Genomic DNA, 17,087 nt, shown 5'->3' on the forward strand with positions numbered 1-17,087 from the left:
ATGTTTTGTGCTCTCGTTTGAACATGTCGGAGTCAATAATTATTGATTAATAAATGCCTGTGCATTCTTTGCCACGATGGCTCTAGTGATGCCGGCTGACCAAGGGAAATCCTTCAGCCAATGTAGTGCGTTACACAACATACAAGCAATGGGCCCGGCGTCTGGCACAGATAGAGAACACACTAAGGAGTTATTGATCGTCATCATATATATAAACCAGCTCGCAAGCAGCGTTGTCGGAAACCTTAAGCGCAGAATGCGGAGTTCCGTTTCCGGGGAGAATCCGTGATCGCTATTATTAACCTTCGAGATGCTCCGTACAATAATGAACGATGGAGAGAAGTGGCAGCACAGGAAACCCGGGAAATTGGAAATCGGCTGGGAATTGGTATCCGATGGGCTGAGCCCCTTTTCTTCTAGAATTTCGGGAAATTGAGCCCTGATTGACCAACTGACCGGAAGAAGGAAGAAGAGTCATAGGAAATTTTTAATATATGCAAAGCCAAGAATCCAATCGGCAGAACAAAATAATCTCCAGCAAAGAACCCCGTAGAAACGCAAGGGGGAAGAATTCCCACGTGGGGTGGCTGGTAGCCCGCTCACCGTAGCTGTCTCTGGTGGTCGGTCAACCACTGGCCAGGGGAAAGCCATCAGGGCAAACTACCCGAGGCTGAGAAATTGGGATCTCGACGGGGCAAAATAAGCAAAACGTCCACCACGGCGCCCAACAGGTGTCACGAGGGTCGAATGTTCTATTTTGTTTGGCTGGTTTTTATTCCTTGCCCACGGATCAGACCGCATGGCGTCCAGGAAATATGATACATGACATGGGGTTTGTAAGTTATCATGACCTGCTAGGGTCCTCGTGGCAAGGATGGTTTCCAGCTCTTTTGTCTCGACATGAAGGAACGAACTCATTCATTTGAATCTGCGTGATATTCATGGCCGCATTAATTGCTGATCCTTTCTCTCGATGTTCACGGCGTCTTGTTGAGTTGTTCCAGGATATGGTGAGCGCAGATCAAACAATGTGACAAAAAGGGCGCATTTTAAATGCCAGTGCAACATGGCACTGAGCGCTTTATACGGGTGCAATATTCGCCGTACTCGGTCGTCCCCTTCCTGACATGTCAATTCCGCTCTCATCCGCTCCGAAACGACATGACGCTTGTCAACTGCCAGCGGTATTATTGCTATGCAAAATTGCACGTTAAGAGTGACAGGAAAAGTCAATTCTCCGCTGGCGATGGAAGAATGCAGATCTCGAAACATGGCCTCAGGCTGCGGTTCCATCATCGTCAATAATTGCCTTATTCTACCAAGGCCGCTTAGCAATTTTGGTTGTTGGCAGCTAACCCATGTGGTAGTTTTGCTGCCAAGGGCTGAGAAGCTCCTTAGGCCTTGTTTAGCCCTGGCCGCCTGTGACCGAGAGTCGGCTGGAGAATCAGGGGGTGAGAGTTGCCTGGTTAAGGTCCTGCAGGACCCTGGTTTGGAGTCCCTAAAGACTCCAGGAGATTATTTTGGCAGGGGGAGGTGGAACACCTCTGAGATGGATTGACTTTAAGCATCGATCCTACAATGATAAGCAATCCCCCTGTTTTCTTGGAGTTGATTTGCCTAGCATAGTTATTATAGTTACAGAGGGGATGCGCCATTGAAAGGAATGATTGACACACCTTTCCTCTATAATTTTTGATCTATCTCAATTAGAGCAATGAGCCTTATTTATTACAATGAATGTGATGTATGATGTTGGGATTTTCATTCTGAGGCTGTCAGGTGGCCAGGGCTTGAAACAGAGCGGACAAGCATTAGTTATCTGAATTGTGAAGAAAGAGAACATGTTGAAAATTGATTTATGGCCATGAACTTTATTTTATTTTATTTTATTTTATTTATTTATTTATTTATTTACTTATTATTATTATTTTGGTAGGCTGAAGCGCTTGACCGACTTTTAATCCTAGTTTCTGAACTTATCACAAACTGAATTGCTTCTTGAGTTTGCCTCAATCAGAAGATGACGAAAATGAAGATGGGCAAGTATCACCTGTTCACGACTCCGTCAAGAAAAGATGATAAACGATTCTCACTTGCACTAGCAGATCTAGTATGCAAGATAAGAAGCTCAAAGTTTCTTGACATCTTTCTAGATACGCTTAGTTCGGTTTGAATCAGTATGTCAGAAAAAATGGCGTCCCCAATGGGGGATTTCCGGGGATGGATTTCGCAGAGAAATTTCACATTAATTCTTCAACGTCTGCAGGTGCTCCAGAAGTGCGTGATTTTACTTCGCCTATCGCGAGATTTTTCTTTTATCTCCAGTGAGTCGAATTCCTTCGCCGTGTTCAAGCTTGACTGATCATCATGATCGGCTCAGCCGGGCAGAGACCCAAGTGAACGATCATTACCAATTTGGGCCAAGTTGGGCTGGTCATATCCTTAACAAAATCATGGTTTCATTCCGGATATGGAGTCCTGAATTTCAAACAATCCTCCGCGTTAGGATTGAATTAGTTCTTTTTCTTTTTTTTTTTCTTTTTCTTTTTCTTTTTCTTTCTTTTGTTTTTTTGTGCTGACGATGACTCAATGCCAAAAAAAAAAAAAAAAAAGAAAGAAAGAAAGAAAGAAAGTAAAGGAAAAAGAAAAAGAAAGAAAGAAAAGAAAAGAAAAGTGAAAAGCAAGATCGCTTCCGAGGTTCCCCTTCATGTTTGCAACTTTTTGAATTTTTGAATTTTTGCCTTTTGGTTTTGTCCCGCATGTTGCCTTTTTCTGGCGTCTTCTGGAGCCGTTCTTTTTCACCTGTGGATCCCGAGATTTCGGGAACTGCATCTTGCGAGCCTGGAGCGGTGACCAGACTTTGGCTAGTTGGGCGAGTACCGGTCTCGCTGGGTATTTGGGCGCAACTTATTGACAGCGAGACGCTTGATGATTGGGTGAGATGTCCCATGAAACCAGGCTGGAACCGGTTTAACATTGGAAACGTGGCGCCCACGAGGCAACACGCGAGCCATTTGCGGCTGCTGTAGTGTGAATTCGAGAACAACCAGGTTCGTACTAGTCTGTTTTACGGGAGTACAGCCTTACGACGAGAAGATGTTAAGTAATGTACTGTTTAGAAGTATTGATATTGATGATGAGATAGCTTCTCCCCAGAGCCTCTACGGAGTATCAGACGAAGAAAATTATGATACTGATGAAGGCTGATCCAGCAGAGAACCGTGAGAGTAATGTAGAATTGGTGTGGCATAATTACAGGATTACAGTTGGTTATCAGAGGGATACGGTACGGCGCGGTATCGTTTGTAGGTCTGCACTGCAACTCTACGGAACTGCGGAGTAGTATGGGGGAATATTACAGCGATGTGGGTTCCCAGACCCCCCCACAGCGGAAATAGAGGTTTATTGTAATGTAATGTATGTATGTTATTTTATGTTTTCCTTTGCTTTTTCCTTTTCTCTTTTTTTTTTTTTTTGCACAGGACAAGAGACATAAACAGAACAGATGAACACAGATGAACGCAGACAGTGAGAGAATTATTAATAATAGACAGAGCACACACATCCCAAGACAAAAATATCAAGAACAGTTTAACAGCACAATTGCCTTGTTGGGTGCAGCATATATCAGTTTCCAACCCGCAGCCTGAATCAGGGACCCAGCCAATCCAATCGCCGTATCTTCTGCTTACTAGTTTGAGCGTCGGCTTCTCCTCCCATCATCGCCATCTTTTGGCGCCAGTCTCTGCTTTTCCCATTCTCACCTCCAGATCACCTCCAAAGTCAAGGACTGTCAACATCCTATTTATGGCAGGCAATTCCTGTACTTCCTCCCCTCAGTAGGATACCCAGCTTCTCATCTCCGTAGCCTGAAAGTGTCGTTCTGGCTTTCATTCTTCTCCTTCAACTCCTCCCTTGCGCCTATACTCCTCCTTGTACCCCTTCAAGCCAACCTCCTTCTCCAGGGAATCCAATCCTATCGCCATCCACGTGTCCTGCGCCAACTGCTCTCGATTTTTAGATCTAAGCAAAGGGTTACCCAACGGACCCCAGAAAGTAAAGCTGGCGGTGGAGACATTATTATTCACTCGTTCTCGCACCGCTTCTATCAGTCTTGTCAACCCATCTAATTTCCTCTGGGTTAAAGCCTTCTTCAACATCCTAAATTAAAGCCCAAGAATAGTAAACAGGGATCAGTAGTTGGCCGCTTGGCTTAGCTTCTTCTCTTTCACTGCCTCAGGGTAACTCTGGGCAATAGGTAAACTCCTCTGCCTTTAAGCCTCCTCATTCTCCTCCGAAAGCATCTCCAATATTTCCCACGATTCCCCTCATCATACCTTGGATAACGGAACCGATCAGCTCTGCGGTCCGGTCGTCCTGGCCAGTTCGTCGTCCTGTTTCCCTTTTGATTCCTGTATTTGTCATGTGCTCTTAATGTCTGCGCTGCAGTGAACGGAAGTTGGTTGACAGGGGCTAATCTAGCCAGCATTTTAACCTGGCGCAATTCGACCTGTTTCTTTCAATCTCCCCTCCTTTTGGTGGCTTGTCGCGGTTATATATCTCACCATTTTGCCTTATTGTTTATTGCATTATACTAACAACAACGAAATCCTTAAATTGCAGTCTTCTTTCCGGCTAGAATCCTCACCTGGTGCTGTTCTGACATCCTAACTTTGAGACGACGCACCTTTGGAGCAAATTACGTCCATTATAACCGACCGCTAGAACTTTCGGATTTGCCTACCGCTAGATCTTCTTAATTTGTTCACCTGCCGGTGATGCAGATTCATCAATATCTTGCAGAATCCGGATATTGACAACTACGTGTTGTCGGGGTCGTGATGGGCAATTCCCACGGGAAGCAGGTGTGCTCTTCAGATGCTGGTTTGTCACCTCCCTTACCTATATGTTTGGTTCCACTGTCCTGGTATCGTGTGTTGGAGATAGAAGCTTATATTTCGCTGCCACATAGTGAACCTGAACCACTTCCGACTCCTGCGTGTTGTTGGAAAGGGTGCATTTGGTAAAGTACGGATCGTTGAACGGAAAGATTCTGGATTGACATTCGCTTTGAAATATATACGGAAAGATGAAGGTGGGCTCAATCCACTCCTTCATCCTTTACATTGTGATCATACTGATGTTTCTTGGTTTGCTAAGTTGTCCGGTCCGAGAGTGTTCGAAACATTATACGAGAGAGACGAATGCTGGAACATTTGAATCACCCTTTCCTTTGCAACCTGAGATACTCATTCCAGGACATCGAGTACATGTATGTGCACATGCCTATCATGTTCAACTTGAAGCAAATTGAGGTGGGAAAATCTGCTAATTGTATCGTATAGATACCTTGTGGTTGACCTAATGAATGGCGGTGACTTGCGGTTTCATATCTCAAGGAAGTCCTTCACGGAGGATGCTGTGCGATTTTGGATTGCTTCGTTGGCCTGTGCGCTAAGGTACATACATTCGCAAGGCATAATCCACCGGGATCTAAAGCCGGATAATGTTCTACTTGATTCTGAGGGACACGTTCATTTGGCGGATTTTGTGAGTGGCACTGGATAACACGGAGAAATCGCTCTATAGATCTAACAACGGCATTCAGAATGTCGCTTCCGATTTTAAACCTTCGAAGCCACTCACCAGCAAATCTGGTACGCTGGCATACCTAGCCCCGGAAGTGTTTGAAGGGAGCGGGTATCTGAATGAAGTCGATTGGTGGTCTCTTGGGGTAACCTTCTACGAGTGTATTTATAATAAGGTATGACTCCGAGTTTGGTCGAGGCGCATACCAATCACGACTAACACACTACCAGAGGCCATTTGATGGGCGGAGCCATGACGCACTCTCTGAAAATGTTCGACGGGTGCAACCAAAATACTACGTTACAAATCCTGCTGTCACTGTGCCTTGTCTACGAGCGATCGCATCTCTCTTGGAAAAAGACCGGACAAAACGTATAGGCGCTGCTGGTTTTGATTCATTCGAATCCCATCCTTTCTTTGAAGACATAGACTTTGATGCCTTGGAACGAAAAGAAATTGCCCCGATCTTTACACCTTCTAGTGAAAAGACAAACTTTGATGCAACCTATGACCTTGAAGAGCTGCTTCTGGAGGAAGCACCATTGGAGGCACGAGCCCGTCGACAAAAACCTAGAGCGGAATTGAAGGAGGATGCGACGGCAAAGGAGATACGGGAAGACGAGCTACATCGAGTTATCGAGACTATGTTTGAGCCGTTCGACTACACAACCGTCTCATACAAAGGGTGTGTTCATATCCGCTTGGTTATTGGTTTGTCATTGCTGACGCATCCTACAGCACCGCCGCAGCTGCCATAGCAGCATCAAGGTTAGACCACCAAACCCCTACCTCTCATCCCAATCTCATTGAACTGGAACTCACCATTATTATTAGTAACCCGGAGGATTGTATGAATTCGACTTCCTCTACACATACCCGCCACGCCTCCCAACCCCGTTCCGGGAGTGGCTCCCCTTCCCTCAAGACCGAAAGATCTCTCAGCCGCTCAAACGCTTCCGATACGTTTAATTCGTTTTCCGAAACAGATCGCTATCCGCATGAACCGCAAAGACATGCCAGTGGAAGGCAATCAGGCTCGCCCCCCCGACGTCCACGGCCGTCGCCCACCTCACAACCAAATTCCCAAGCATACCACCCGCCACCCCCTATCCCTCAACGGAACCGTGGAGCCACGCGCAAGACGAGCAAAGGCGGGGGGGTACAGATGGTACTGGAGGAAACGGGAAGCTGGAGTAATCTTGCAGATCAGAGTTCAGCGGCACCTGGCGATGGAGATGGGGGGGGAGATGTTATTAAGGCCAAGGGCTCTTCTGGCTCTAATAGTGGGATGCTTTCGTTTCTCAGTCGGAAGAAGGGTCGTGAGCGGAGTCCTAAGCCAATGGAACCTGGTGTGCTTGGCAAGGAGGGTGCGAGGCAGATTATTAGCTGACATTTGATAAGATGAGAAATAAGATGATGAGATGATGGAAGATTGCAGACGTTTTTTTGTTGGTGGAGGTTGCTGCTAGACGGGGTCATCCGGGTAGAGGATGCAGGGGATATCGTATCGTTTGCTATTTCATATGAATTTGGTGTTTATCTGACGGGAAATTCTTCGGGGGAATCTCATTCGACGAGTCAGAAGTTTCGCAAGGTCTCCACGCGCTTAACGCATGTCGTTCTAGCCGGGATTTTTATTTTGACCATTGAGGAATCCGATCCACGGTCACCGTGGAACGCCCCAATCCAAAGCAGCAATCTTGGAACGTCACTTTCCATCTGAAACCTTGCCATGATGATGTGAATTTCTGAAACGTGTTGAACGGCTGAGACAGGAGTCTTACCGCGCAATATCCGATTCACGAATTCAATTTGCTGAGAGCGCATTACCTTCCCATGTCCTTGCGAATTTTTGCGTTTTGATGAATCAACGGCTCTTTTAACATTGGGTCAAACACCATTTTCAGAGAAAGATCTGGGGGTTATATTTCGTCTCTTTTGCGCTCCTCCACAGAGATGTATGGACACTTGAAATTGGATGCGCACACGTAATCGCATGTGAAATGAGAAATATGCGATTTTCTACTGCCCGCAGATCTGGCTGATATTTCTTCTTTCTTTTTTCTTTCTTTTTCTTTTTCTTCTTTTCTTCTTTCCCCCCCCCCTCCTCTATATTATCAATTTCTCTTCGATGCATTGCAGGCGGCTATTCCTTGTCATCTTCCGTTTTGTTCACCTCTTCTTGTTCATATTAATTTTTCTAATCTTTCCTGTTCAGTTTGACGTCTTGGATTTTTTTCAATTTGCTTCTATCCCTATTCCGTTCATATCTCCTTCACCTTTACCCGGCTTCCTTTTTAATTTCAGGGATTGATTGACCAGCGGTTCCGCTGTTTCTTGTCATGTTTCTCCTTTTATATTTGGCTCCACGTTTTCGTTTTACATGCTTTACATTGACATACCCATCGTATTTCGTTTCGTATATCTATTGAACGATTGTTTTTCGTATGCTGGCGCAAGTTATTTGATTGTTTTGATTTATATTTCCTCGCCTATTGAATTTTTGCTTTTGATTTGTCCAGCAATTTGCATACTTGAGATAAACCCATTTTGTCAACGAACATGCTCAATTCTCTCCTCTATTAATACCCTTACTCCGCTTGGTTTCTAAAGTGAATGTCGACCACTTGATAGACAATATCTTTGGCCAGAGATCAATCCCAAAGCTTTTTAGTTTATATATCCTTCTCTCTTTTTGGACGACATAGGATACATTATTATATCCAGGTTTATGCAACGTATAAACTAACTTAAACTTACACTCTTTACCGAGTTTCTGCAATGTTTGGTTTACTTTTCGTTCCTGACCTGAACCTTTAAATCATCCTCTGGTTCTTATTGGTTGTTCTATTCGGGTTTCGTTACTGCGGCAACCAGCCAGAATGAGCAATAAGCGTAAGTTGAGTAGAACTTGTAAGAGACGGACACACATTTTTAATATTAGACAGAATTGGATGAAAATTAAATGGTATTGAATCTTATTTTTGTACATAATTTTTGATTACAGTAATTGCTATTGCAGGTCTTGATTGCGCTGTAGAGTACATTCCAACCCTGTTCCTGTCATAGCGCCCAGCCTACCACCAATTAATACATCCAACCTTGGAACCTCGACTCCACTCACCATCCCCGCAATTCGCTGTTCCTGAGATCAATCAGGATTTCTTTGCACAACGTACCCGTTAAAAAAAAAATCAACATGTCAAAAAATTCTCTCCTTTAGTTCCTACACTTTTCTCCACTTAATAGTTTCTCTCTTCTCTCCGGTGTTTCGCCAGTCACGCTCCTCGCCACCCTCAATTGTTAAACACGGCAAATACTTACCCTCCTACAGCATACATTATTCACAGCCAATATTAAATACTGGAACCATATACTTACGGCATCGCAATCGGGATACGTACACCTGCTTTGCTCGTGATAGGTACAAATTCGTTCGTTCAATCTACTGTTGTCGTCTATACAGACCTCCGCCGAAATTTATACCTTTCACGGCCACGGTAGACTGCTCTATCACCTCACTACGCTGGCCATCATCCTTGTGTATTCCAGTCTAACCCAATTAGACGTGTTTCTACAATTAATAACTTGGGATATTCCTTTATTGTGTTTTGGATTTGAATGTATACGGGCCATCTTTTCCCTTCGAGGACCGTCTGTCATACTCAACTGCAAACGGCACATTGTGCATTAAACTTGAATTTGTGGCAGGGAGTTTTGGCGTGGAGAGGGAAAAGACCACGTTCGTCCGCGGGGCACGGTTGTTGTAACTAAAGAAGGCCCCCGCGACGAGGAACTACTGCGATCCAGTTTTAAATTTCCAGAAGCTGGACATTCGGGGGGCACCAGAAATACTTCCCAACAGCATAACCGCATGAATGCCGCACCACCCACACGAACGGGAGCGGGTCGAATACCGCTCTCGCGACCGCGATCGTGATCGGAGACAATACAGCTACCAGCGCGGAAACAGACACGATAGAAACGAATACACTTCCAACGCATACAATGATAATGACCGCGATGCCCAAGATGATGACAATAATGGCGATGATGTTTTCGACGATCAAAGACGGAGCAGACGCGCCCATCCCAATTCCTCTTCCCGTCCTATAGCCCGCCATTCAACGGCCTATCGAACACAGCCGAGCCAACACCACCAACAACGACGGACACGCCGTGGAGATTACGACTACGATGATGTTGACTACGATGAGGATTCTGAATCAGCTGTCATAGTCGTTGACTCAAGACCCAACTTTGCCCGTCCGCCAAATGTCAGACCCAGCCCTGTCCGTGTTGAGAGGCGGCGGAGTACAAGTCGAGCTGCGGATAATTATAATTCAGGGATTCAGAAGTCGAGACATAAAGCTAAAGAGTCGCCTGCCACCTCACCTGTTAAGAAGAAGGACCGCGAGCGAGATCGCGAGGGGAGACTGCAGCGAGATAGTACTGCGGATGAAGAACGTGCGATGAAGGGTCGTGTTAGGGATCGGAGGAAAGGGGAATGGGACGACAATGATCGTGGCGCTTTTGATACAGATAGAGACCGCGAGAGAAATAGGAGAAAAGAAATGGATACAGATCGGGCTAGAAATAAAAGGGTGCGGAGTAAGAAGCCTAAACATGCCAGTACTGATTCTGCGAATAGTGCGACAGTATTGCTCAATGCAGATGCGTTGGCGAAATTGAATGCAGCTACGTCAGAAAAGGAAGCAGAAGAGAAAGCTAGTGTTGAAAAGGAGGAGAGGGCTTTTTTGGAGAAAAAAAAGAAGAGGAGGAAGGAGGAGGCAAGGGAGAGAGACAAAGGTATCTTGGTCGGGAAAAGGGGGGAGAGTGGTGGCTGGTTTGGGAAGAGGTTGGTTTCCGGTGCGTTTTTAGAGGAAGGGAGAAGTCCAGAGTTGAGAACCCGAGGGGGTGGGTGGCGAGGTGCGGGAAAAGAGGAGAAAGGGGGGAGGGGGGGTGCAGGTGGTGGAGGTGGTGGTGGTGGTGGAGGTGGTGTTGGGGGCGGATTTTCCAGTTGGAGTAGGAAGAAGAAAATATGGGTTCTTGTTGGTGTGTTGGCGCTTCTATTGGTTATTGTCATCCCCATTTCCGCCTTGGTAGCGAAGAAAAAAGGTGAAAATCGTGATGGGGACTCTAATACGAAGCCGGGAGACTCGCCCCAATCGCAGACGCCACCAAGAAAGGAGTTGGAGAGTTTTGATGAGAAGTCCCTTCCAGTAAGATTCCATTATTTATATTCTTTCCTGATTCTGAAATACCCGCGCTGACTCTTTATTACCACAGGAGAGCGCTAAGAAAACGTACTTTGATCCCCGTACTTGGTATGACACGGCAGATATGAATGTTACATACACCGAAGAAACAGTAGGTGGCCTCCCTATTATGGGACTGAATTTGGCCTGGGACGATTCTGCCCAAGCAAACGAACATGTACCCCCACTAAACAAAAAATTCCCCTACGGCAAGCAGCCGATTAGGGGAGTTAATGTTGGCGGCTGGCTCTCCCTGGAACCCTTCATAACCCCTTCATTCTTCAGCCAATACTCCTACAAAGCCAACATCGTTGACGAGTACACGCTCTCCAAACGCCTTGCGCCAAACGCAGCTCAACAGTTAGAAAAACACTACGCAACATTTATAACCGAGCAGTCCTTCCGAGAAATCCGAGATGCTGGTCTCGATCATGTCCGCATTCCTTACTCCTACTGGATCGTGAAAATTTTCGATGATGACCCTTATCTCGAAAAGATTGGCTGGCGATATCTCCTACGTGCTATCGAGTACTGTAGGAAATATGGCTTGCGTGTCAAACTCGACATGCACGGTGCACCGGGTAGCCAAAACGGGTGGAATCACAGCGGTCGCCAGGGCTCGATAAACTGGCTTCAAGGGCCCGACGGTGCCAAAAACGGCGATCGCACTCACCAAATTCATGAACAGCTGGCTACATTCTTTGCGCAGGAGCGGTATAAGAATGTGGTTACTATCTATGGGCTCGTGAATGAGCCTATGATGCTGAAGTTGGATATCGAGACTGTTATTAACTGGACTACGAAAGCAATATCGATAATTAGGAAGAGCGGCTTGAAGGATACAAAACTTGCGTTTGGAGACGGGTTTCTCAACCTGAGTAAATGGAAGACGATTATGCAGGATGTTGATAATAATCTCATGTTGGATACGCACCAGTATACCGTTTTTAATCTAGGCCAGATTGGACTAGTACATCAGAAGAAGCTAGAGTTTGTGTGCGAGAGCTGGGTTAAGTTGATTTCTAATTCGAATTCGAAAGGCGCAGGGTAAGCGCTCTCTGTCTCTTTCACTCTTTCTCTCGCCTATTTAATACCTACTCCCCTTTTTGAAGAATTCTTCCAACTAACCTCTCCGTCGCCCATTCTGCAGCTGGGGCCCCACCATCTCCGGCGAGTGGTCTCAAGCAGATACCGACTGCGCCAAATTCCTCAACAACGTCAACGTCGGCAGCCGCTGGCTAGGTACAATGGACCACCCGCAGGCTAAAGACCAGGTCTTGGAACCCCGCTGCCCGACCCAGTGGCCTCGAGACAATCCCGCCGCTAAAGGTCCTCCCTGTTCCTGCGACCGGGCCAACGGTGACCCATCCAATTATTCAGAATCGTACAAGAAGTTTCTACAGATGTATGCTGAGGCGCAGATGTTTGCGTTTGAGAAGGGAAATGGGTGGTTCTATTGGACGTGGCAGACGGAGGCTGCGGTGCAGTGGAGTTATAAGAAGGGGCTTAATGCGGGGATTTTGCCGCAGAAGGCGTATGAACCGGGGTTCAAATGCGAGAGTGACGCGATTGCGGCGTTTGGGGAGCTGGATGAGTTTTACTGATTTTAATTAATGTTTGTTGGATGGTTGAGTGTTTTTGGCACTTTTTGCATCGTTCTCTTTTTGTACCATATCCCTTACGGCTGTGGTTTTTGCATGTGGGCTTAGCATTTGCTTTTCTTTCTCTGTCTTCATACTCCGTATCTGTCTTAGATACCTTTGCGGAGTATGTGTCCTCTATTTCGAAAGAGCAACTGTTGCATTGTACGGTTGCGTCTGGTTGAAATTGAACAGTCTTACATAAATTTTCAGATGAAAAAAGTTCATCTCGGAAGCTTGAGATGCTTTCCTCTAAGACGCTTTTCTGCATCTCCATTGTCCATGCCACTCGGTGAAGTAGTGGAGGTGATCAATATTGTGTGGCCTTTTTATGTCAACAATTGGTAGTTCTTATATTTATTATATGATATCCATGGGTAGGATTTTAATAACCCCATCTGTAAATGATATCCTGTTGTGCAAAAGGGACAAATACACGAAACCGAAAAACTACCGTCGCTTTCCAATGAAAAAAAGTTTAGCGTATTTCGTTAGCTTCTTGAACCTGCATTAGGATGCTATCTGATAGGCACCTGTGAACAATTGTTCCAATCACATTTTCCTGCTACTTCGGATCCGGGTTGGTGGTTTTGCCCAGCAATTTTTATGCAACTTTAAGCCATCCTGGCTTCGCTGAACAACCTTGCGCGAGGGGATATTAAATAGGCATGCATGCGTGCAATATTTTAGTCAAGACAAGTTGCACAAAGAAGGAATTTGTGGTTGTTTTAGAGACGGGAGCAGATATCTTCACAAAATGAAAACATTTCTCAACGTACTTTTGGCGCCGGGACAAGCTCCCCATGGCTCTAAAGGCTCGGGTACCAGAAAGCATCCTTCGCGATGTTAATGCCAATAATAAAATTTAAGGAACCTAATTGTTTGTGAAGCAAGCAAATTGGCCCTCCACAGCGCATTGAGCCGTTGATCGTTGCTGATGTCTCTGTAGTTGAGGGAGTCGTTTATCAGTCTTGGCTGAGGCTGAAATATGGTTGGTGGAGGCTAAACTCAAAAAGTTTTACATGAATGAGCTAGTATAATTTGGGTTAGCTTAAAGTACAGTTATCCACCTGCGTCATGTAAGGCTGAGGGCGATGTTAGTTCTTGGCTCAGTTGAAACCTTAGTGGCATCGGCCCTAACCTAAGTACAGTACATTATCCTTCCTCGTCTTTTGCTTGGGACGGCTTCTGCCAAACTAGAAATGATAGCAAGAATCGTGCACAGACGTCTCTCCCGTGGCGCAAGCAGAATTTATCACCATCGCCTATTTTGCCCTCACGGGTGAAGGGGGGCCTGTACATACCACCCTTCCCATCGGGTGCCCAAGAATCCTTCATGCCACTGTTCCAGAATTGAAAGTTTTAAAAAAACAATTGAAGAAGAATTGCTAAGTTTTCGTTCAATGAACGCACTTTGAGTGATGGATGGTAGCAAATGCCAGCGAGACTGTCACCAACCTTTGGAGGCTGGCTGCCAATGACCTCTGTGAGTTGAGACGGACGTTGGTGGTCGGAATCTGAGTAATGATAACTATGAAATGTACGATCTACGCTGTTCCGTAGCTGCAATATTCCGGACATTTCGATGCCATTGCTATTCCTACATTTTTTTATGGATATTTGTGGTTCATGGTGACGAACTCCTCGGATGTGCAGTACCTGTAGAGTACTTGCCATGAGTTGGACACTTGATTCGACTGACACTTTTAGATGAATGTGTACGTGAGAACTCCAGGTAGTCGAATTGTAGCTTGCAACTTTTCACAGGATATAGGACATGGAATTTTGAGTGATCACCAGGGAGAAGAGGGGAACAGTTGAGACATGGATTTGCAAAGGCAAAGATTGACATCCTTGCAAAGCTGCCGTCAGTCCTGGAGACAGATGACACTACCGGAGCTATGGGGAAGCGTTGATGGGATTGATTACATTATGGGAGTGCGCTTCCAACTCGTGGGTTGAGGGATAACTAGAGCATGGGTCGAAGGTTGTCCTGGATTACTGAATAATTTCTTCCGTAAGAACTTGAAATTCAGGTTGGGAACCCCTTGGGACCGCCAGACTGGTTCACATCATAGGCTAATCAAATCGCATTCCCACACTTCTCATGATAACCAGTTGGGGACAAAAAGTTTGATGGAATGTGATGCAAGAGACATCCGTATAAAAGAAAAACATAACGGACTGTAGAGTGTGGAATATAGCAAAGATAGGAAGGAGGGCTTCCGAAACATTAGATACCGCGATGGGCAGGGTGGAATAAAAGTTTATAACATTTGAACAAAAATTGAGCCAGCAGACAGAATTAAGGGTCGAAATATGAAACAAATACCCCGACTCCGACGATAAAATTCTAAATGCACGCAGTTGCTAATTTCATAGTTAAAGTATTCTGACACTAGGGTAAGGAAAATGCCCTTGTGATTATATACAGAAACGCAGAATATCATGCCGGAAATAAAACAAACGTCAACAAAGCATTAGCGCGCCTCATTCTGAACGCCAATGACCTATATACATCGGAGGTTTATCGGGATGAAACAATTAAAAAAAGAAGCACATCATCAAAGATCGCCAACATTATCATTAGGTATGCCTAGAAATAAATTTTCTCCAACCCCGTGGAGATGCAGGTTCGAACTCGCTTTTGCCGATGGGGTATTGGGGTTCGACTCCCTTCTCCACATCAGCCCCTAACGGCTGTGTCGATCCTCTCAGGGACGCATGCTTGTCTTTGGGTGCACTTGATTTGCTGGGCTTCGAGGAATCTTTTGCATTCTGTTGTTTCGACGATTTAACTTCAACAGGGGCGCGCATGGAAATTTCTCGATTTCTCGTTTTCCTTGAAATTGCAGATGGGGCTGATGAAAATCGTCGAGGCGTAAGAGGAGCAGTAAGACGCCTTGCTGAGCGACGTATTGAGGCGCGGACTTCCCATTGTCGTCTTTTAGCAAGATAGAAAAGGATGACGGATGTTACTAGCCGCGCATTTTGATGTTAGCCACAAATAAAATAATGCTGCATCTAAAGAGATGGCATGACTTACTTCCCAGAACAACAACAATACCTACAATCACAGCTATTGCGATTATCCCCCCTTGAGAGATGTTAACTGAGCTCCTCCCAGATTCATAATACTCTTTATTTGCATCATCGTCACCGATACTGCCCGGGATAACTTCCCCACGCTTTGACAACCCAGGGTATGGAGTGTCTACTTGATGTCGAACTTTGTGCAAGGTAGTGCTGAGGCCGCAACATAAACGGGGGGTAGTCGCCCATAAAATGAAGAGGAGAGGTCGCTGAACTCGAAGAAATCTCATCTTGAGAAGACAACTGTACCAAACACAGATGTAAACAGTCATAGGAGAGGGAAGAAAGCGCTCAGTTGAAAAAAGGACAAAATGGAAAATGATCGAAGAGTATCAAATCCAGGAGAGAATTTGCCAGTACGGCAGTAAAGGGGAAACAAACATAATAATAGAAGCGTAGAATAAAATTTATTCTGGCTGAATTTGGGAGAATGGCTGCTATATAGCAGTCAACAAGGGGAGCTGGTGCATGAATCAAGGAATTTCCTGCCCTTAGATTCTTGGGAAATCTTGAGGGGGATCGTATTGATTGGTAAGTCCATGGCGGGCATGCGACTGCAGATTGGTGCTTAGAACTTGAGCGGGCTTCAGATTTCCTCAACTTCTCAGTTTCGCGGCCCCTGCGATCAACCGAAATCGTGATAGTATTCTATGAAAGAAGTTTGTTTGGTCGAGTTAGCGCTTGCAATGTTTCCTTAAAACCCTTAGCTGAAGTTTCACGAGCCAATCATGACCAATAATCCCCCATATTTTTCCGCCATCGACACGCTAAGGCGACGCCCTAGACGGCTCAGGGTGATTCACAATGCATCACACAAGATCTTCATGCTCCTTCACAACTTTCACATCAATCACGAAAAAGGCGCACCTTCACCAGTTATCAATGGTTATCAAACCTGGAGTGAGGTTTGTAGTGCAGCATGTGCAGTGTCTGATTTTCAGGATAAGGGAACAATTCTTCCTGATCCATGGATGTTTGAGTGATGGGCCGAATTTAACTACAGACTTCAGACAAATCACGTCCTCGTTGGCTCGTTGATCACAGAAGAAAGCCATAGGATTCAAGTTCAAATTCCGGCACTGACCTTTTCATGTCTGAATCATAAAAATGGCCAATGATCTTTACCATCAGCACTCCTTCCTCAGAGTTCAAATTTTTGATCTAAATATTTTAACCTTCATGAAACCTGTGGAGGTTTATTCCTGGTTCTGGTATCTCGACAAACTTGAAGTGTTGGAGATGCCAGTCTGTTTCTAGCCTTGCTGTTCGGGTGAAGCTCTGACCCTAGAGTCAATGGTGATGTGAATTTTTTTTTTTTTTTTTGAAATATCTTATTATCTCCATCCAAGGTGCAACATCGACTGTAAAGATAGAGTCGAAGGAAGAAGTGAGATCACGCGCCTCAAGATTCCTGAAAAGTTTCATCATTTCTGCTGCAAACAAACTGACGAGAAAGGCCAATAGCCGTTCGATCCATAGTTGTCTCATAAGATCCGCAGCAGACTTT

General features: G+C 45.4%; 7 protein-coding genes across 7 annotated transcripts; 3 read left to right on the forward strand and 4 right to left on the reverse strand.

The window, feature by feature from the left end:
* Positions 1-76: 76 nt before the first annotated feature.
* On the forward strand, positions 77-289 carry PAAG_11245 (hypothetical protein; the record flags this gene model as incomplete). Its single annotated transcript, XM_015846925.1, has 1 exon — positions 77-289. One exon carries the CDS (start codon positions 77-79, stop codon positions 287-289), a length of 213 nt encoding a protein of 70 aa, XP_015703532.1.
* Positions 290-939: 650 nt separating this feature from the next.
* PAAG_01235 (hypothetical protein) lies at positions 940-1,296 on the reverse strand (the record flags this gene model as incomplete). The annotated part of the gene is made up of 1 exon (XM_002797330.2): positions 940-1,296. The coding sequence occupies one exon, from the start codon at positions 1,294-1,296 to the stop codon at positions 940-942; it is 357 nt and encodes a 118-aa protein (XP_002797376.2).
* A 2,594-nt stretch (positions 1,297-3,890) lies between these two features.
* Positions 3,891-4,160, reverse strand: PAAG_11246 (hypothetical protein; the record flags this gene model as incomplete). Its single annotated transcript, XM_015846926.1, has 1 exon — positions 3,891-4,160. One exon carries the CDS (start codon positions 4,158-4,160, stop codon positions 3,891-3,893), a length of 270 nt encoding a protein of 89 aa, XP_015703533.1.
* Positions 4,161-4,841: 681 nt separating this feature from the next.
* Positions 4,842-7,312, forward strand: PAAG_01236 (kinase C eta b; the record flags this gene model as incomplete). Its single annotated transcript, XM_015844279.1, has 9 exons — positions 4,842-4,884; positions 4,973-5,095; positions 5,161-5,272; positions 5,346-5,550; positions 5,609-5,764; positions 5,820-6,274; positions 6,328-6,357; positions 6,424-6,956; positions 7,059-7,312. The coding sequence occupies 9 exons, from the start codon at positions 4,842-4,844 to the stop codon at positions 7,310-7,312; spliced, it is 1,911 nt and encodes a 636-aa protein (XP_015701060.1).
* Positions 7,313-9,467: 2,155 nt separating this feature from the next.
* PAAG_01237 (glucan 1,3-beta-glucosidase) lies at positions 9,468-12,451 on the forward strand (the record flags this gene model as incomplete). The annotated part of the gene is made up of 3 exons (XM_002797332.1): positions 9,468-10,811; positions 10,879-11,894; positions 11,998-12,451. 3 exons carry the CDS (start codon positions 9,468-9,470, stop codon positions 12,449-12,451), a joined length of 2,814 nt encoding a protein of 937 aa, XP_002797378.1.
* Positions 12,452-13,642: 1,191 nt separating this feature from the next.
* Positions 13,643-14,164, reverse strand: PAAG_01238 (hypothetical protein; the record flags this gene model as incomplete). Its single annotated transcript, XM_015844280.1, has 2 exons — positions 13,643-13,829; positions 13,860-14,164. 2 exons carry the CDS (start codon positions 14,162-14,164, stop codon positions 13,643-13,645), a joined length of 492 nt encoding a protein of 163 aa, XP_015701061.1.
* A 909-nt stretch (positions 14,165-15,073) lies between these two features.
* PAAG_01239 (hypothetical protein) lies at positions 15,074-15,810 on the reverse strand (the record flags this gene model as incomplete). Its single annotated transcript, XM_002797334.2, has 2 exons — positions 15,074-15,465; positions 15,534-15,810. 2 exons carry the CDS (start codon positions 15,808-15,810, stop codon positions 15,074-15,076), a joined length of 669 nt encoding a protein of 222 aa, XP_002797380.1.
* Between the last annotated feature and the right edge of the window lie 1,277 nt (positions 15,811-17,087).

Source organism: Paracoccidioides lutzii (assembly GCF_000150705.2).
Source record: "Paracoccidioides lutzii Pb01 unplaced genomic scaffold supercont2.2, whole genome shotgun sequence".
NCBI classification, from domain to species: domain Eukaryota; kingdom Fungi; phylum Ascomycota; class Eurotiomycetes; order Onygenales; family Ajellomycetaceae; genus Paracoccidioides; species Paracoccidioides lutzii.